Consider the following 21,449-nt stretch of genomic DNA (forward strand, 5'->3'; position numbering starts at 1 on the left):
CTCCTAGTACTCCTAGAAATATAATATTTTAACCATTTTTAACATTTATGTCATTAAAGAACAGAAAGAAATTGCTTAATCATGATACTAACTTTAACATTTATATCAATAAAAGGAATGAAAGGGGATAATTTAATTGTTAGTTCAATTACAATTAATGAAATAATTTCATAATTTCTAGTTTTTGTCTTATGTCTCTATGTCTCAATAATCTTTCTTTAAATATAAAAAGTGACATATATGACATTAATTAGACATTTGATTTAGTATTGGGAATAATATAATTTTCTCTAATATCCATTACCTATATTTTGAAGTGAAGTAATATCAGTTCTTAGTTCAATAATATCTTCGATATGTTTGGATAATTTGTTATCTTTTAATTTATATCAGCACTTTCTATGTACTCTTCTCTATTTCTGAGTTTCTGTAAGAAATGTTTAGTGTAAGTACTAGATATCTTTAAATCATATTTTAGAGTATCTCTTTTATTCCAAATAGAGAACACATATTTTGCAATATAATGGTGTTTGTATAATTGAGAAAAGATTAGGTGTATATATTCCTTTTACATAAATACGATGAATGAATGAATCTCTATCCTTTTAGAGATATTTCATCAAGAAGTATAGGAATCGGCGTTCTATTTTCTGTGCTAATTTTTATTTGTCTCTTGTCCAGCGTCTGATCTAAGCTGAAATTAAACAAAAAAAAGTAATAAAGCGATCTCTGGGTGTCCACGCAAATACGGCCCGAATGCACTTGACGACTGCCTTCGTCTTCCTCCCCATGGCCCCTTCGTCTTACCGTCTAGATTCGTTTCGTTGTACTTATCTTGGCGTTCAGTTCAGTCGATCCTCTGCAGTACACGGCTGAAAAGTATCGAACGTTTCGCTTGGAATTCCAGCTATTTCTTGAGCTCGGCTTTCACATTTTTCTTTCTTTTTTTTTGGTTTTTTTATTCGCTCACGAGAGACTCAGCCGTAAAACGTAAGTAGCTTACTCATGTTATTTTTAATGTTTTTTTTTAAATTCGCTTACGAAAAAGAAATTGCCGGTAATTTTTTTGTCCGTAATATTGTGCTTGTGGAAGAAAAAAGATAAAATGATTTGGTTGCTTTGATTCCTTTTGAGATTTAATATTTAATAATATGATATCACTTGACTATTAAAATGATTGAATTAAATGAAATATTGATTTTAAGTGAAAATGTTTTATGGATCAGTCAAAAAATTATTTGACGAATTTAATTTTGTTTTACTTCCGATTTGTTTTTTTTTTAATTGTATATTTCAAATTATACATTATATACGAGTCTATTGAATCAATAGGATATTATTATTATTATTTGGCAGATATTTTTTGAATCAAAAAGTGATTTGGTTTCCACTAATTATATTTTTATTTTGGTAAATTTTAGCAATGTTTAAAATAATATTTTAGACGTATAGAGAGACAATCGTCCGTATTTTTAATAGAATCTACGATACTATCAATAAAAACGCCGGTTTCAAGACAATAGCAATATTTAAATTCATTTGTTGCAATTGAAGCGTCAATTAAAAATTCTAGATCAACGGCCTACTGCAATTCATTTTAATTTTACGCAACCCGTTCCGTGATAATCGAACGAGTATTACTGTTTTAATATAAGTTGGCGCTGAAAGTCTCTAGAAATATTTTAAACGGTAAAACCATATTTTTAACTTTTGATATGTGTGAGGTATTTAACGTTGTAATAGTATTATGTGCAATAAGAAGTTGAGATTGCAAACATTATTGTCGAACGAAATTCTGCCAAACACCGGTCCGGTTTGCATACCGTGTGGTTTATTTATAATTGGTGTTCATTTATACAAATTGAAGGAAAGTGTATTGACCCGTGGTGCAGATTGCACACGCCTTACGTGCTGTTCACAAACCGCGAAAATTATAAACATTCAGGTAATGCAAGGTTTATTTTACGATCCGGAGTTTGTTGGATTGCTTACTAAACGCATCTGGGAGTCGAATGTCAGATTTGACGTTTGGGTAATTTAAGTTTCGACTTACCTAAACATTTTCCGACTAATTTTAATGCTAAAATTGGTCGTATGTATAAACATTTACTAGCTGGAACAGATTAAACTATATATAGCTTGCGAATAACCTTAATTCATGTCTAGTTAACGATGAGGCCTTGTAATAAAGGTTTTCGTTTAAAAATTTGTCGTAATACTCAAATTAAACCGAATTTAAATGGCACAGTGCATTCTGGGACCCTGATTAAATGTGAAATACTAAAAGAATGTTCAATAAAGCAAGAAGTGACTAATACTTTTTAATTGCATTTTTGAATGTTTGCTATTAAGCTCGGAAATATGAGTAACTAGGCTATTCAATAAGTTTTGTAAAGAAAGTTTCGGAGTCATTTTATCATATTAGGTGCTTGCATGTATTCTGGTTATTTTCCACTTAAAAAAGCCATTTATTAAGTAAAAATTGTTTCGAAACCGTATGCCAACCAAGCCATGCTGGATCAATCTGAATAAGTAGTAATTAGAAGGTGTTATGTCTGGGTACGGTAGAACTTCCTATTGGAGCTGAAACAGTGTATCTTTCACAGCTCTCTCAACATGTTGCCATACGAGAGGATGACTCTGCGTCTGCTACTCGCTAATACAACACTACACTATACTTTGCTAATTCCACCACGGCTATATGCACGGCTACATCTTATAGCTATGAATCGACGTCTCTCCTAGTCTAGCCTAGCTAACGATAGCCGTCGTAGTTCCAGTTCTCATCGTCAACCACTATAAGTCTCAGAAAACTCATCTGTTTATATCTGGCAAGCAATGAAATCGCGATATTTAAATGGTTCTAAATGGCATTTTCGGTTAATTCATGCGGAAACCATTTTTCTGGATTTTTCCAACCACATGTAAACATCTAAAATTTGTTGATGCATATACTGTTAAATTTATTTGCGGTTTGAGATCGGTTTTGTTCAATAAGTCCGTTGAATTCCATTTTTCTTGATCTTCCAGGCTTTTCTTTGTCAGTGCCATCAAAATAATCTTGAAATCGTTGAAATCAAAGCCGACAATTGGGATTTAACGGACCACAGATTCAGATTTTCAGTCTCAGTATTTGATGTGCTTCAATCTAGGGGTGTTGGCCACCAAATAAATATCGATATATCGTTTTCGATAGTTTTAAAAAAAATATCCATATATCGATATATCGGAGAAAAAAAATATCGACATTTAATTAACTAAAAAAATATATATTTTTTCTAAAAATTATATTTAATTTATTTAAAAAAAATATCGATATATCGACCAAAAATATCGATATTTTTTCTGCCGCCCTACTTCAATCAAACAACAACCAATCAAAATCAACAAAAAATTAAACAACCAATCCAATAACTATCGAAAATACAATTTGAAGCGTCTATATATACTGAGTAACTCAATAATACCAAATGAAAAATAGTTATTTTATGTAGAGAAATGTCAAACTATCGAATATAATAGTTAGGCTAGGTGATGAGAGTATAGTGTATATAACACTCGCCTATTACGATTCTGGAACTATAATTTCCGAGATATAAGTTGTCCAATACCTCTCCAAAGTCTACATTTGGTCCTCAGAATCTAAAATCTGCATATTAAGTAACAAATTTGCCAACGGACTTGACAACGGCTTTATAACATCTGCTGTTTTACAACCATGATTCTAGATCAAAATAAAATGATAACGAGTGAATAACACAACTCTTCGATTCAGTATCGAATTCGTGTTGAGAAATAGACCAAGATGGTGTTTATTTAAAACGGGTAATGAATTTTATATTCTATGACGGGAATATTTTGACTACATTATCATAAATAATGTTAAGCGCACAAAGTTATAAAATGATAATTGCTACTTTAAATTATATTAACTACAGTATAGTGAAATTAATTAAATAGTACTTTCAATATACTCTCATACACTTCCTTGTTAAACCGTCATTTTTGTAATATGACAGAAACTGTCAGTACAACGTCACAATTTTTTCTTTCCAACTTCCAAATAATAGAGGCGGAAATAACAATGAAATTATTCAAAGATATTAACACAGTCAATGTTAATTTCCAGTTAATTACCTACTCATATATTCACGAAATAACTAAGTTTTTTATTGTCAATTGAACATTATATCACTTAAGAAATTAAGGAATCCTACTTTTTAATGAACTACTTGATTTTACAAGAATTACTCATTTAATAGTATAAAAATACCAGCGCCTACTGTAAATTTAGACAAACAACTTCTTTTTCCTCATTTAATAGCTTATTTTTATTAAAGAATTTATTGAATATAACCATAAAATAAAGGATATTTTAATACACTTTCATTACAATCTCTATTTCCAAGTTGAATATTTTGTAAATAACTATACTAACTAACATATAAAATTGAATTTAAAATCAAGTTTATTCCGATATTCTTAAACATTTTTATATAAAATTACAACAAACGAATTTAATGAAACGAATAGCAAAAAGAAATAAAGAAACAGCGAACAAAGAATATCTCTGTACACATATATTTACCATATGCTGTAAATTAACTCTTTATCTTGTGGTGCCAACTGTTTTATTTCTTTAGTATCGATGTAGCACTTAAAACCAGCCATTTCCAATACCACTTAAAACTTGAACAAGCCTCTGAACCTGATCATTGAAGTATATTTAAAATATAGAGAAGAATATGTACGACAACTAATTATGAGATTTTTTTAATACATTAAGTTAATTTTCTATGGTAAATATAAAATAACAGATAAAAATACACTCGCTTTTAGTGTATATAATCTTAGGATTAGTAGGAGATATTTTAAGGTTCGATTCTTAAAATAATCGTATAAAATCTCCGTTATTTGACCACAGTTGACCAAAAACCTAATGTATAATTAACGAGATAACAGACCTGTGTATTTTTCAAAATAACTGTACGAATATTCAGATTCTCTGGTCTGAAAATCGTGGACTCATATAAGTATTAGCTGGCAGTTCTTCGTAATCAAGGCTGTATTAATAGAGAAATAAGAAATATTCATTTAATTAGACTGTTATGTGTCTAGTTATGAACAGTAGCAATTTATTTTAATAGTTGTTTCTGAACATACCAACATTTTCTAAATATTTTATTCGTGTTGCGAGAAATCACACAGACCTCTATTAAAGCAATTGTTAAGGCATGTTTTGTTCATTTATAATGGTCATGGAATGAAACATTATAGAAAATATCAGAAATATTGTTCCTTTTTATTGATAGTGATAATGTATATTGTGAAATTGAGTTAATAATGTTTATATTATTTGACATGCCATTATAGGTTAAATAAAATTATTTTATTAATAGAGAGTAATGGACAGTGAGATATAAAAGAGAGAATAAACTGTAATTATATGTTTTTTTATGGATTCTAAATTATTTTAATACTGATGCTGTAAATAATTTTAATCAATTTAGTTTGATTTCTGAAGTCTGTCTATAGTCCTTCCAATAAAACAGCCAAAATTTATAAAGCAACGTTGCAGCGCCAAATTTAAGTTTTCGTTTATTTTGTCTCTGGCAACAAAATATTACATGTAAATAAAATAATTAAATAAAAATAATGTTATAAAATATAATTTATTTTAACAAAAAGTACACCCAATACCTATTTGTTTAAGGACTTAAATTGCAGTCAAGTAAAAAGCTAGAATAGTTTGTAGGTTAGAGCTATTTTATTGTATTTACATTGACAGATGACAACAATGTTGACCAGTACCAATACAAATCGAATTTTATAGACAGATTTGGTGATATGTTTGGACACTATTTGGATTCTATTCTTCTGCTTTTAACTAGAGTAATACTAATTAGTAAAAGGAGAAAGAAAATTGCTTCAAGCCTAAGAGGGATTTTAAGTTTTTATAAAATTAATTTGGCAATATGTTTGATGGTATTGATGGCGTGCATTGACTGCTTTATTGGAAAGACTGACTATGATTTAGTTACATGTTCAGACGCATCAGACAGCATTCTGTTTCTTTTTGACAAGGGTAAAATCAGAAGGATAAATCCGCTCCGAATTTTAAATGAATTTTACATTTTTACAAACTTTATTTGCTCTTTTATTAAAATGACTATAAATAATATAGGATGATTTTCTGTCACTAATGGTTATTTTATTTTCAGGATACCATAATGGCGAATGTATACGTTGGATTCCACGATCAGCGCAGCTGTAATCGTATTTTGAAACCTCCCGGCGGTGGTTCCTCCAACATTTTTGGTTCTGACGCTATTCCGGACGTCGTACCGAAGCCGTCACCCCAGCGACTCAACAAACAAGCTGGCACCATACAACAAATAATCCAGACCGAGACCGTGGTCCCCATTACCAAGCACGAAGTCGACAAAACCGTATCCGTGCAAGAGGTCGCCGCCCCAGCTCCCGATGTAACCGCCGTAGTAACCCAAATCCAAGAATTGCATGTGCAAGAAGTGAAAACGACGAAGTGCGATGCCACCGAATCCACCGAATCGTCCACCCTGCAAAGTAGTGCTACCTTCAAGGGATCCTCTATCGGCGATATCTTGAAACAGGACGAGGTAACCGAAGAAAAGAGAACACCAAAGTCACCGGCCCAAAGGATTCCCCCAGGGGGTTATTCCTCTGGATTATGGTGAATATCATAAATATGGTCATTTACTATTGTCACATATCCCACATTTTCTAGACGTATATTAGGTTGCATATACCCATCAATTAATACATTAAAAGGCTTCATTAATTATTATATGCATTAGTTCGTGTTTATTTAACATTTTTACATTATATTATTTTCCTATATACACTGACATGTTTAACTTACTTTTTGTATGATAAAGTATCTGTTTTAAGATATATGTTATTTTATGAACTTTTGGCTCCAAACTTGATATAAAATATACTATTAATATTTTTTAATTCTGGTTTGTTTCTATATTATTCTCACCCCCTCCTCTAAGTAACTCCCCAGGATTTCTTAAAACTACAGATAAACATTTTTTACAGAGAAAAAAAGTAGTATAAAGTATGATTTTATAAGAATTTTCAACGAAATAAAAAAACTCGGAAGCTTCATTACCGAATAGAAAGATTAATAAAAAGGCGACTTGATAATGATAAAAATAATTCATCATAATAAATTACTTATGTATAAAGTTACTTTAAGTACCCGTATGTGTCTGAATCATCAGGTAAAACGACCGAAGATGCATTCTTCTTTTGTCGTGCAGTGGTTCACACCCAAGCTCCATTTGGAATGACAATGGCTTTGTTCCACGGCCTACGTGATTCCCGTGATAATTCCTCACGTTCTATGCAGATTGAAACTATTTAAATGTAAAGGCTGGGGCGTTTTGAATGTCCTGTACACAATAATTCTTAACGACAATCTTATGATGTATACACGATAATATAATTAATATTGAAGAGGTATTATCGAATCCCGACATCTCTAGGTAGTGGAATAGTAGTTCTTGGAATATACGGGATAAATAGTCGATTAACCTCCCGATGGACATATTTGTATGTTTGAAAGCCTTTACTGGGGTCTGTCCCACACACAAAAATATCTTTATATGGTTTTCGACCTTGCGACTGACTCGATCGCTTTCCCTGTACCGTATTACCTTATTGGGGAATATTAGTCACCATCATTAAATTTCAATAATTCTACGTTAAGAATTTACGCCCCAATGAAATACTACTATATTAACTTTTCCTGTTTATGGAAATACTTTATACGAAATAAAAATACAACGTATATTTAGTTGCCTACAGTTCAATTTCTTTGGCACATTTATAAAAGTGATTTCTAACCTCATTATTTGAAACCTAACCAAGTAAAAACAAACAAAATTGTGAATTGAAAATAATTTTCAATTGATATATATATATTATTTTAAAGATGGCTGTGGTACGTATAAAATATTCCTTAGCGCTCGATTTAAAGCAAGTTGTTTTTAGAAACGGAAAGTTTCTAAAGTGAAACGGAATAACCAGAAAAAGAACAAACTTGTTAAGCAAGGTGTTATCAAGAAGCAAGCGAAACAATTTAAGAAAGTAACAAGTGTTCCTGAGAAACGTCCGAATGCGCCGAAAGCGGAATATTCTGATGAGGAAAGCGATCATGGAGAAGATATGTTGGGGATGGTTGAGCAGGATGATTTAGAATTTTTAAAACAGGCTGTTGCACAGAAAAGTTATAGTATATTGAACCGAGTGAAATATACTGGGTAAACTATGTTAAAACACTATATAAGAAAATTTTAATATGTTTATTTGTAGTCCTATTCATAAAGCAAAAAAGCGCAAGAGTGATGATGATGATACTTTAGAAAATGATTATGAAGATAATATAGAAGATACTAGTGGTAAAAGAATTAAACCACTGCTCCCAATAAAAACACAAAAAGGGGGTCTCATTCATAAGGAAATTGTGGAAGACATAGCAGGTAACATATAATATACTTAATAATATACACACACACACACACACATATATATATATATATATATATATATATATATATATATATATATATATATATATATATATATGCATATTTCATAATATTATCAACAATATTATTTAGATGAAGATGAAAAAGAGGAAACATCAGAGAAACCTGAAGACGAAGCTCAGTTAGAAAGTGAAAATGAAGAATCAGAAGAAGAGGAAGTCTATACATATCAAGAAAGTGGTATAGATATTAGTAAACCAATATCAGCTGCACAATTATTAGCTGCAAGAAATGATATTTTAAGAAAGAAAAAGTTACATATTGGAACCTTAAGTTCAGGTATAAAAAATACAAAATTATTTTAATTCAAATATATGTTTAAATATATTGATTTTACAGGTTTGTTAGAAAACCCTGAGGAAAAGATTGACAATCTTAAAACATTGTTAAAACTGATGGATGAATATATACCAGAAATATATGTCAGTGTAAGGAAATTAGTTATTGTCTCATTATTGGAAGTGTTCAAAGATATTCTACCATTGTATGAGATAAAAAATGTCCTATTAGATGGAGTTAAAGGTATAATTTTAAAATAAATATATGTTTCTAAATTATCTTACTCATCTTCCAGTTAAAAAGGATACTTTAAAACTTCATAAATATGAAGAAAAATTGTTACAATATTATAAGAAGTTTCTGCAAAAACTAGAGAAGTGCTGTTTTAAAATAGTCAAAAAGAAAGGGGATACTAGAAAAATTAATGAGGTATTCAGATACTTTTTATTTTTACTATTGTCTATTGAACATTGTAATATTTAGGAAGATGTTATTCTTGCTGAATTATCTATACAAGCTATGTGTGAACTGTTGGTTACCCATCCATATTTTAACTTTTCACAAAACATAACACAAGTTCTGGTTCCCTTTCTGAACAGCCCCAGGAAAAATGTTAGAGACGTAGTTAAAAATGCTATTGAAACAGTTTTTAAAGAAGATAAAAAAGAAGAGATAACATTAAAGGTACCAAATTTATTTTCTTTTATCGTTTTCTACACTAGGAGGTTATAACTTATTTAGTAAGTTGTTTAATAAGTTTAGATCTAGAGTTTTAATATGCCGTTTGATTTTTTTTGGAAACTAGAGGTAATCGCAAACTTATTTTTACCTCCAAAAATTGAAGCTAATAATTTTTTGGCAGATTCCAAAAAATCAACTGGTTTTAAAATCCAGGAACACAGTTCACGTTACTCTAGCCTCTCGATCGAGTTCTAGCTGTAGTGATGAAATTCCACACAAAATTATTAAAGTTATTAAATCGTTAAGTTATTCCACTTATTCTTATAATTGAAGGATGTGCCATGTTGCCAGTTTGCCTAGCTATTTTCTTTGTAGAGTTACAGCTTTCTTAAATAACTCTAATTTCTTTATAGTTATATTTTCAATTTCTTTTTAATAATTGAGAAAGTTCAGATAGATCTTGTTGGATTTGAATAAATAGGTAATTGTATAAAATATTAATTATAATAGCCTTAATAGTTAATTATTAAGAAGTTTAGTATTTTTTTGTTCTTAAAATTTTTAAACCTTTAACTGATTTGATGGATTTCAATTAATTCGATGTAATTATCAGATTTTGCGACTAATCAACAACTACTTAAAATCACACACACAAGTCCATGTTGACGTACTTGAAGTTTTGCTTGTGTTGGACTTGAGAAACGTTAACTTAGATCAAGATAAGGAGCAAGACATCAAACAGAAGAAGCTCAATGCGAAAAAATCTAAGATCCTTCAGATGTCAAAAAAAGAGCGCAAGGTATAGATATCGAACAATATAATCGGCAATATAAAATATATATTCGTCGGGTCGTAGAGGAAGAAAAAGCTTCAGGAACTAGAAAAGGAGATGTTGGAGACGAAAGCTGAAGAAAACCGACAGGTTAAACAGCAAAATTTAACTGAAATCACCAAGATTATTTTCAACATTTATTTCCGAATACTAAAGAACTCAGAGAATCCTAAATTATTGGGGGTGTGCTTGGAAGGACTGGCAAAGTAAGATATGAAAGCATTTTTGAGATCGATATAATGGGATGAAACATTTTAGGTTTGCTCACTGTATAAATCTGGAGTACTATATAGATATAGTGAACGTTCTAAATAAATTACTTGGAGAAGAATGGTTAGGATATAGGGAACAGTTACATTGTATACAAACAATTTTTATAATGCTTAGTGGTCAAGGAGAAGCTATTAACATTGATCCAACTAGGTCGGCATCATTATATATGAGATTCTGATTTTTTAAATAAACTTAATAATTTCACAGCTTTTACAACAGTCTCTACAAAGATTTGCTCAGTGTTCACGCTGGACGAAATCACGAAAATGCTCTAATTGTTATAAAGACACTAATTGATGCTCTTATTAAACGAAGGCGGAAACTGACCAACAAGCGTATCATAGGTTTCGTGAAGAGACTAGCCACATTGTCTCTTCAGTTGCTTCACAATGGGTAAGTTTATATGGGAAATTCTTCTTTATTGGTGAAAATGTATTTTTTTTATAACATCTTTATTAGATACGCTTAGTACAATCTTAATTTACAATTAATTTATTACTACTTTTCCTATGTACTTGGATTAATTAACTAGCAAGACGAGTGGGAGAAAATACATCAATTTGTATTCCACAATTATAAAATTATAATTATTTATTAATTATTAACTTGTAGCCATAGTTTACACTAAAGGTATACACTTTATATAAGTTCGTATGGTTTGGTTCGCTTCAATCTCCTGACATCCTACACGCTGTCCAGCAGTTGTATTGCTTCCACGTTAGTATGATTTAGTAATCTTCTTTCGTGTTTCAAGGCGAAATCTTGGATAACTTCGCAAATCCATTTGATTTCCAGGTCATCGTGCGGTTCTTCGTTGGTTACATAGCGATAGGCATTGGTAATCAATCGAAGAACCTTGTTTTGACAGCGTTGTATGACTAGTTGATTTGAATTTTTAGTGCAACCCCATATTTGCACCCCATAGGTCCAAATTGGCTTTATAATTGTATTATAGATCAACCTCTTTGATTTTAGATCAAGTTGAGAGTATCTTCCGACTCACAAGTATGGTTGTTTGATTTTGGTTCTAATGTGTTTTGCTTTTTGTCTAACGTGATGCTTCCAATTTAATCTACCGTCAAGATGGATTCCAAGGTATTTAGCTGATTCTGCTTGAGGAATCGGGCATCCATTGAGTGATATAATTAAGTTTTTATTATTTCGCCTCAATGCAAAATTAACGTGGACAGATTTGGAGCTATTAAGTTGAATTTTCCAATCATTTGTAGATTTTGTTAACAGCCACTTGCACTTTTTCTATTGCCCTAGGTAGATATATATCTTTTGCCATAATAATTGTGTCGTCAGCAAAGGTTCCAAGTAGTGTTTCTTTTGTTGTTGGAATGTCAGCAGTGTAGAGCAGATACAGGAGAGGTTCTAAGACGCTACTTTGTGGAACTTCAGCCGAAATTGTTTTAAAGGTCGAGAACGCCATTTCGTCCGATACTCTAAATTTTCTTCCGAATTAATATGATTCCAGTAATTGACAATAGTTACGCGGTAACAATTTACTCATCTTACAGATTAATCCCAAATGCCAAACCCAATCAAAAGCTTGTGATACATCCAGGAATATTGCGGGTCAGTATTTCTTTTCCTCAAACGCTCTTTCAATTGCCGCAGTTACTCTGTGCACTTGATCGATTGTTGAATGATGATTTCGAAAACCAAACTGTAAATCTGGTATTGTTGCCAAATGTTTAACACGTTTAAATATTAGTTTTTTCAAATAGCTTTGATATTGCAGGTAGTAGCGAAATAGGCCTGTAAGATTCGACTTGTTCTACAGGTTTGTCAGGTTTTTTGAGCATAATTATTTGTGCCACGTTAAAGCATTCCGGGACGTGCTTCTGCCTTAAAGAGGCAAAATGTAGTTAGAAAAATCTTCAGTCACAGTTATTCTAACTTTAAATATATTATTTTTTATTCAGGTCTTTAGGATGTTTGGGATTAATTAAAACACTTATGCAGCTGAATCGGTCTATTGATATACTGTTAGACTTGGATGGTTCTGTGGGAGACGGGAAATATCAGCCTGGATTTGACGATCCAGAATATGCGAACGCGTCCAATACGGCTTTATTTGAAATGGTCCTCTTAGCTAATCACTATCATCCTGTTGTGAGGAAATTCGCTAAATATATCGCTAGTGGTGTACCGGCAACGGGAGACGGCAGCTTGTCTTTGGAATATGGAAAAATGTAGGAGTATAAACTCTTTTTTACAATGGTTTTAATTCAGTCGATTATCTAGGTCTGTCGAACAACTTTTTGAAGACTTCAGTATGGCGGAAATGGCTTTCAACCCGGCTGTTCCCGTAATGAAGAATGTTCAGCCCAAGAGTCGACTTACCAGAAGAGATTTCTTAGATGATACCTTCCAGAAAGAGTGCCGGGAGTTGTTAAGGACTAGGCAGAGTAATGAACCATTTTGGATAAGTTTATGATCATAAACTATTTGATATGTTGTATAGTTATCTTTTTAAATATATGCCTAATGGTGTAAATTCCTAAACAACCTACAAAATATTGTTTTAATTCCCACATGTTTATAATAAAGATAAAGTAATTAGACTTTCTTTGTTTTCAAGTATGTTTTTTCATTTGTTTATCAATTTCTGAAAAGAAATATATTAATTAACTTTCGGAATTTTGGAAATTTTAGAACGATCTTTGGCAATGTGTATTAATTCACTAAAGACGCATTTGCAGCAATAACTGATGTATAAGTGAAGACATTGTAAGTGCTTTTATATTAAGTGCTGGTCATTTTTTAAAATTCTTTTGTCAGTTTCGTCAGGTGATGATAAAAATATTAGGTTTAATCTAATTTCTTAATAAAAATGTACAATACCATATAATATATTCAATAAGTTCTGGTATAAAATAAATAAATGGATAAGAGAAGCAGACACGTTATGCTTATAATGTGAACAAATCTGTTTAATTTTGAATTAGAAGATAATAGAAACGTGGTTTTAAGCTTGACTCTTACGTTGTTGAATATATTCTGAATGTTTCTTATTCGTTGAATCATCAGGGCGGATGCCTCAAGTTCTAATATGTTATTTTGGTTTTTGCTGAATGTTGGTGCTAGTAATTTGTGAAAAGTTATCTCGTGTTCAGCTAAACTTAACTGGATAGCGTCTATATCTTAGATATAGTTGATATTTTTTACATACTACCGTTGTTTGCGTTATGTAAACTTCACATTCACAGGGAACCGTGTACATATCTGTTACCTATAGCAGCCCCCTTTTTGCTTTGGGGTTAGGGTGCACCTGATACTTTTCCTGCGCAGTTTGAATATTATCTTGCTACTAGGGTATCTTTTTCGCTTAGCTGTTTCTGTTTTTCTTTATATAATAGGTGAGAATAGCTCATTTCCAGGATCTTTTTTATTTATATCCATCAAGTTGAATAGAATAGAAAAATGGGCTCTTAAATTTAAGCGCCGACTGAACGTTTTAAGTGTGACAGTGGGAATTTAAAGAAGGTTGTGTGCAGTATATATGTTAACAAAGACACCAAAATAAAAGAATGGACAGATGTCAGACTCAGAATTAAATTTTAAAGCGGGTTAAAATCTATTTTGAGTGAGTTTGAATGACAAAACAAAATAATTAAGTGTCAAATTACAAAAGTCATAAAGTGACGTTTTTATGCTTTTAGTACAATTTAGTTTTTGGTTATGACAATTAGCATTATTTACTACTAACATCTACTGCTACTACTGCTAATATTAATATATTTATAAGATACTCAAAAATTCATTTTTGCTATAATCAGATAACGATCGCAGTTTTACATTCGAACCCTTTCTGTACTGTCTCCCTTTAAATTACCCTAATTGAGTGATATTTAAATTGCTATTTTCTTTATGCTTTTCGGATAGACTTTTAATGACTTTCTGGGTGTATTTAACGAATCTATCGAAAGCCATTTAAGTAATTTACTAACTTTTTGATACGTTTAGCGGCCCTTTTTAGGGTAAAGGTTCAAACTAGGAGCACCGGAGCCAATTAAAACGAGATAATTTATAATCGTTTAACTTTAAAGGTTATAGAGTTAGTTATAATATAGTGGAATGTTTTTTATATGGAATATTTGAATTTACATGATACTTCTGAGATGATCTCTGTAGTGACGAACTGAAGCTTCTTGGGCGTAAGTTTCTACCGACCAAGGTCGCAGGGCTCTTATTTGGGCTATAGCGGTATCGGGAGACATGTCCTGGAAGTAAACAAAGTAGCAGGCTATCATTACGCCAGTTCGGCCTCTTCCGGCTCTACAATGAACAGCTATCGCCTAAAAATCAGTTTAAAATTGATTTATTGTTGGAAAATAATATTTCTACTGTGCTACCTGTTGTTTCTCCCGAGCTTTTTTACAGATCGTTATAAAATTTTCGATGTCGTCAAGAGATGGTGCTTCGAATTCAATTATGGGTATATAACTCCACTGGAGCCCATTGTAATTTGTTATAGGAGGAACGTGATCTGGCGAGAGAGTAACTAAATGATGGATTCCTGCAATTAAGTTTGAATTAATCATATTAATTTACCTTGAATAACTGGCCTCTTTGGAGAATTAGATTTATATATATTTCAAGTTAAAACAAATTTGCAAATATAATAGTGAAAAAAAGTAGCTTCGGTTTTTCCTGTAGTAACTCATCAGTTGTAACTCATGTAAACACTGTTGTTTTTACAATATGGCAATCATGTAACATTAGTTCTTGAGAAATACAAATATTTAAAACATTGTTATTATTTTTAAAAACTGTTTTACCTTCTTTCCTTAGAAAATCTAGTTGATTTACTGTTTCTGGGCAAGAAGTTGCTGCTAACACGTTTGGTATCACCCAGGAGAAATTCCAGGGAATATCGCAGTTCGCCATAATATCTATAATTATTAATAAATAATCATACAATAATAAACTACATATTAATTAAGAATAAAATACATACTGATCAAATAAATTATATGCAATATAAAACGTAAATATTAAATCATTCAATTAAATATCAATGTTTATTTGGTTGTGTGATTTTAAAAATTAAAATTAAGAGTATATTTTAGCTCGTTGAAATTACCCCGGTGTAAACCTAATCAAAATTGCACAATTTTGCTTTGTTATTGTGTGTTAAAAAAATGACAGAAAAATAATTTTTTAAACAATTTAAATCACATTTGTTTTACTGTTCAAGCTTGATTCCACTTACTCGGATTAAGAATGGATAATAAATCATACGTTATGCGGCTTTATGAGGTTGTTATTTCTATAACGGATGGAGGTTAGAACGATACTAAAAATACGGAAGCAAGCATAGTGACGAGATATGAGTTGGTTTATCCAGGTTCTATCATTCAGTATATGTATTCTTATTATATTAAAATAATTATTTCTATGGAACGTTACATTTTCTTATATACAGATATATTAAAAAAATAAAGCGAATGACATTTTTAGAATATGTTTTAGTTCAGATATTGAGATTATAACTATTGTGATCATGTTAATTGTTATTATGTTACACTATTTCATAGAGAGGAAAAACTTAATATCAAGACATCAGTTTGGGTTTATTGACATGGGTTCAACAATTGACCAGATTCACAGAAAAACAGATGTTATTGAAAAAGCCTACGAAAATAAAAAGTATGCTCAGCTATATTCTTAGATGTAGCACAGGCCTTCGATAAGGTTTGGCATGAGGTCCTTGTTCATAAACTACAAAAAATGTTACCAAAAGAACATGCCGAACTATTAAAATCGTACATTACAACTAGAATGTTTAGAGTCAAACAAGAAGAAGCTTACTCTACAATAAAAGAAGCTAAATCAGGTGTACCACAAGGAAGTGTACTGGGACCAATGCTTTATCTACTCTACCCTTGTAATATACTACAAATGGACAATATTACGATGGCTACATTTGCTGATGATACTGCGATTATAGCTGTCAGAGACAATAGTGAAGAAGCCTCATGAAAATTACAACAGGCAAGTGACAATATAAATAATTGGACACAAGCTTGGAAAATAAAAATTAATGAAAGTAAATCTGTGCATGTGCAGTTCACCTACAATCAGACCGTACAAGCACCAATAACATTAAATAATACTATCATTCCATATAGCAACAACGCTAAATATCTCGGAATGAATCTCGATGCAAAACTTCGCTGGAAGGAACATATAAAGAAGAAAAGAAAAGAAGTGGAATTGAAATATAGGAAAATGTACTGGCTAATTGAAAGAAAATCACAATTAACAGTACGTAATAAATTGCTATTATATAAGCAAATACTGAAACCTATATGGACATATGAAGTTCAATTATTGGGATGTTCTACAAAGTGTTACATAAATAAAATACACATTTTTCAGAACAAAGCCCTGAGAGGTATAGTGGGCGCACCCAAATACTATAGGACCGATTACCTATATCGAGACCTTCAGATACCCACAGTCAGTCAAGAAATCAAGAGAATTGCAAGGGGGCATGAGGAAAGACTTTATTCTCATGATAATATTAAAGTATTGCAGCTTTTAGATACCACCAGAACAGAACTCAAAAGAATCAAACCATCTGATCTTGTGTAGTGTTGTGTAGTGAGGTGCATATATTAAAAAATACTGCAGTGATATGTATAGATATTATTTCACCAGAGACTGAGATAGGGCCGATGGGTCTTCCTAGTTTTATACCTAGATTTAAGTTATCATATTATATAGTAACAATGTAATAATTAAATAATAAAAAAAATACGTAATACTACTGGAATGTCTACTGTTCCTGTCACTGTGTTTTGTAATAATATTTTCATTTTTATATTAATTGGTTAGGTATTTTTAAGATAATTTTTATCGATTTCTTAAGACGGGTAAAAATAATTTCGGTTTTCCTAATAGTTAGCTTTAAAGTTACATATATATTTCTATAAATAATTATTGAATCAAGCTATACTCTAGGGCGTTTAAAATGAAACAGATTATAGAGTATTCTAGGCAGGAAGATGGTGTCGTTTATTCACTCAAAAGTTATTGTGCTTCACTTTTTTTACACTTTTAATGATAATATTTTGCTGTAACGCTAATCTTTTGCTCTTTTACTAAATATTATTGATAAATATTGCTGTTTATATAAATACATTTGCAAATGAATGGATGAAACTTTGAGAAAACATTTTAATTTAATTGTAATTATTATTACATTACTCTTTGGTTCTATTGGTTATTACCTATAATTCTGTATCATGTGTATGTTAATTATCACTAAGTCTTAGCACTGAAATGTATAAAGTCTCTTGCATAATTATAACTTACTTTATAACATATTTTCACGATCATTTTGATTGCTTCCTTATTTTGGTTGTTAATAAATTATAAACATAATTACATTATTTATAAAGTGAAACAAGAAAAACTGTATAATTTGATTAGGTTATAGCTATATTTCTAGATGTTTTCAAAGGCGTACTGGACCGTTATGGCTTTAAATCAAATGGAAATTTAAGCCAATTCCATTACAGCCATATTACGGTTTCAGAGAAATAAATTATAAGAAAATGGCGTTATATTTCAAGTCTGTGCGTCTATTTTCTTCGGATTTTATATGTAAATTTCATTAATATAAGTTTTATATTTTTACTTTCGTCACCATTAATACCTTTTTATGTGTTTTTTGCCATACATAATATATGGTGAACCCTCTATTGGTATATTTTGTAAAACTGATTTTAACAATTGACAAACAATATAAGTTATGAAATGTGAAGCGTTTAAAACAACAAACATTTTTATTTCACTTTAAAAACTATTTTACTTTTCGGAAAGAAGTATCGACTGGTTGAACGGCGATACAAATCGACACTGAGGGTTTGAATCTAACAAGTCAATTGAAAAGTCCCCGGCCTGACACATAGATGGCGCTACTAGAATTAAAATCCTTATGTTTTTTAGTTAGCCCTGACCCTCAAAAGATGCGAGTATAAATTTGACGGCTGTCGGATAATCAGTTTGTGAATTACAGCATTTTGAGTGAAGCTACTTTTGTTATTGTGAAAAAAATAGATAAAATGGAATTTCGCGTGTTGATAAAATATTGCTTTTTGAAGGGAAAAAATACAGTTAAAGCAAAAACTTGGCTTGATGATTGGCTCATTAAGATATCAACTGAACGTGTACATCATATGATTTACGAATATTTGGGTCTGTGCAAAGTGGGTGCCGTGCGAGCTCACTTTTGACCAAAAATAACCACGAGTTGATGATTCTGAACAGTGTTTGAAGATGATCAAGCGTAATAGACCCGAGTTTTTGCGTCGTTATGTGATAATGGATGAAATATGGCTCCATCATTTCACTCCGAAGTCCAATCGACGGTCATCCGAGTGGACTGCACACGATGAACCCGCTCCAAAACGTAAGAAAACGCAACAGTCAGCAGTCAAGGTTACGGCGTCTGTATTTTGGGATGCGCATGGAATAATTCTCATTGACTACCTTGAAAAAGGAACGACCGTCAACAGCGACTATTACATAGCGTTATTAGATCGTCTGAAGGACGAAATCGCCGAAAAACGACCGCATTTGAAGAAAAAGAAAGTGCTGTATTCTCAAAATATACCCCCAGTGACTATTTCCTGTTCCCAGATATCAAAAGAGTGCTCGCTGCGAAGAAATTTTCGTCGAATGAAGAGGTGATCGCTGAAACTGAGGCCTATTTTGAAGCAAATGACAAATCGTACTACAAAAATGGTATCGAAAAGTTGGAGGGTCGCTATAATCAGTGTATCACCCTTGAAGGGAATTATGTTGAATAAGAAAAACTAATTTTGCCAAAAAATGTATTTTCCTATGGTAAGCCAGGGACTTTTCAATTGACCTGTTAATTTAACATAAACTAAACCCCTATCTCGTATCCCCTATATGTCTATAACCTCCTGTCAACATATTTACAGATGCGGTTTAAATAACGTTTACAAGACATCAATAGATAACTCCTCCTTTATTTACTTTACTTTTTACTGCTTCCACTTTACTCCTCCACTCCTTTGTTAGGTGACATTAACGAGATGATTATGATATCGTACATTGTTCTGTGGTATTCTAAGATATTTACTGTTTCTTAAAAATATGTTATTTCTGTGGAAAATAAGGCTTTTCAAGAAAAAAAGCTGTTTTTAATATCATTTTATGATACGAATTCGTGTCAAAACGTTCTCCGCGATAATATGACGTCAATATTCAGTTAGCAAATAATAACGTTGTTCACGAAAGCATCAAAATCAATTTTTTATCAGGTATTAATTATAAATTCTAAAGTGTGTAGATGGCGTTTCGTTCTGTATAGAGGCAGATAAAACGGTCAAATAAAAAAAAATATCCAGAAATTGTCGAATTTCGAGCAGAATAAGATGACGTTTGCTCTTTAGACCTGTTGAAAAAATAACGTTATATTAATCGATGAAAATAAACCTATATTTTTGGCAAATACAGGAAGGTATTGAAAATATATCTTTCCAGAAACCCATATTATAGTATACATAGTCTATTCAATTTTTTTTTACATACGCCATCAAGATGTTTAATGTATTACCTGCCGCAATCTGTAAATTCAGTTTAGAATCAGACAATATTTTCCTTCTCATTTTATCCTTGTTAAAAAGAGACACAATACTGTCTGATTAGTTCGAACGCTTAAACAAATGAGCCTGTCAAAGTCGTCCGGTTGTTAGACGTATGCAAAATTCTTGAAAGTAATTGTGATAAGAGGTTATAGCTCTAACCTATAAACTATCATGGCTGTATTATTAACAGTAGTTTTCAGATGCACTACAATGTTAAAAATAAATTATATTTGATAACATTTTTGCTCAATTTTTTTATTTAGGGTAGAATATTGTTGTATGTCAAAGGCAAACTGAACTAAAACTGAGAGTTGATGCGGCAACATTGCGACGTCTTGACGTGTATAGATTAGATGGGGTTTAGTGGGTAGCCTAGGGCCAGTCTCTACATAACCAGTCCAACTCGCTTATTCCTGCGGGTCTCCCCGACCAGTATCTGTAAAAGGATTCGCCCTTCCTTTTCAGGACAAAAAAAGAGTGTTAGAGTACTGAGTTAGGAGTGGGGTCTTCAACATAATTGACTTCAGCAATGGGACGTTTTAGTAGGTGAATTGGATAACATTTCGTTGAAAACTATTCAAACAGTTTATGAATCTATTCCTCAAAATATTGCAACAGTTTTAAGATGAAATGGTGGCTCAGTACCTTAATAATAAATAGTGTTTATATTATTTTGTCCACTCTCTGTATATTCTACCAATTTTTCTCAATAATTGCTTTTTTAAAGTAAAAAATTATCGGAATACTTTCAATACCTTCAATCATCTTTTAATCAGCATTAAAACACTGTATAAAACAATGAAAACCTGCATAATTTTGATAGACTGTACATTTTCCATTTCTAGATGTTTCCGAGTGTATTTCAATTTGCTGCGGTTCTGAGTTTAATGGAAACTTAAGCCTACTACATAGAGAAATAGGTTTTAAGGAAATAGCGTCATATTTCCGATTTATCTCGTTGTTTTCGGTTTTATATGCAAATTTAATTATTAAACAATGTAAATGTCAATAATAACTCGCGACATATCCAGAATAATGCAAAGCATTAATTTTCGTTTGTTTTTTTCGTATTTTCTAGTCTGTCCATCGTTTCATTTCCATCATTTATCACTTCTGACATTCTCGTACAATACAAGTTATAAACGTACG

The 21,449-nt window shown here is 31.4% G+C and overlaps 3 protein-coding genes across 8 annotated transcripts; 2 read left to right on the plus strand and 1 right to left on the minus strand.

Annotated features, from left to right (window-relative positions):
* The first annotated feature begins 331 nt into the window (after window positions 1-331).
* On the plus strand, window positions 332-6,996 carry LOC143200991 (uncharacterized). 4 transcript variants are annotated; one of them, XM_076411817.1, is made up of 2 exons: window positions 332-445; window positions 6,222-6,996. In XM_076411817.1, the coding sequence occupies exons 1-2, from the start codon at window positions 437-439 to the stop codon at window positions 6,714-6,716; spliced, it is 504 nt and encodes a 167-aa protein (XP_076267932.1). In that variant the 5' UTR covers window positions 332-436; the 3' UTR covers window positions 6,717-6,996. The 4 variants fall into 4 exon arrangements, with proteins under 4 accessions (XP_076267932.1, XP_076267933.1, XP_076267934.1 ...); XM_076411818.1 differs by lacking the exon at window positions 332-445 and adding an exon at window positions 820-990; XM_076411819.1 differs by lacking the exon at window positions 332-445 and adding an exon at window positions 1,633-1,689.
* An 868-nt stretch (window positions 6,997-7,864) lies between these two features.
* Window positions 7,865-13,188, plus strand: Noc3 (Nucleolar complex protein 3). Its single transcript, XM_076411807.1, has 13 exons — window positions 7,865-7,990; window positions 8,041-8,309; window positions 8,362-8,528; window positions 8,670-8,876; window positions 8,937-9,119; window positions 9,172-9,305; window positions 9,360-9,560; window positions 10,171-10,356; window positions 10,414-10,595; window positions 10,648-10,812; window positions 10,870-11,055; window positions 12,594-12,863; window positions 12,916-13,188. Exons 1-13 carry the CDS (start codon window positions 7,982-7,984, stop codon window positions 13,106-13,108), a joined length of 2,352 nt encoding a protein of 783 aa, XP_076267922.1. The 5' UTR covers window positions 7,865-7,981; the 3' UTR covers window positions 13,109-13,188.
* A 1,509-nt stretch (window positions 13,189-14,697) lies between these two features.
* Window positions 14,698-16,019, minus strand: LOC143200992 (dual specificity protein phosphatase 23). 3 transcript variants are annotated; one of them, XM_076411820.1, is made up of 4 exons: window positions 15,887-16,019; window positions 15,453-15,566; window positions 15,027-15,190; window positions 14,698-14,969 (listed from the first exon to the last, which is right to left on the minus strand). In XM_076411820.1, exons 2-4 carry the CDS (start codon window positions 15,559-15,561, stop codon window positions 14,775-14,777), a joined length of 468 nt encoding a protein of 155 aa, XP_076267935.1. In that variant the 5' UTR covers window positions 15,562-15,566; window positions 15,887-16,019; the 3' UTR covers window positions 14,698-14,774. The 3 variants fall into 3 exon arrangements, with proteins under 3 accessions (XP_076267935.1, XP_076267936.1, XP_076267938.1); XM_076411821.1 differs by having other exon boundaries at window positions 15,758-15,899; XM_076411823.1 differs by lacking the exon at window positions 15,887-16,019 and adding an exon at window positions 15,632-15,751.
* Window positions 16,020-21,449: the final 5,430 nt, after the last annotated feature.

The sequence above is a fragment of the Rhynchophorus ferrugineus genome, unplaced genomic scaffold, assembly GCF_030347505.1.
Source record: "Rhynchophorus ferrugineus isolate W39M unplaced genomic scaffold, kcgeb_rfMv2 rfM8, whole genome shotgun sequence".
Taxonomy (NCBI): Eukaryota; Metazoa; Arthropoda; class Insecta; order Coleoptera; family Curculionidae; genus Rhynchophorus; species Rhynchophorus ferrugineus.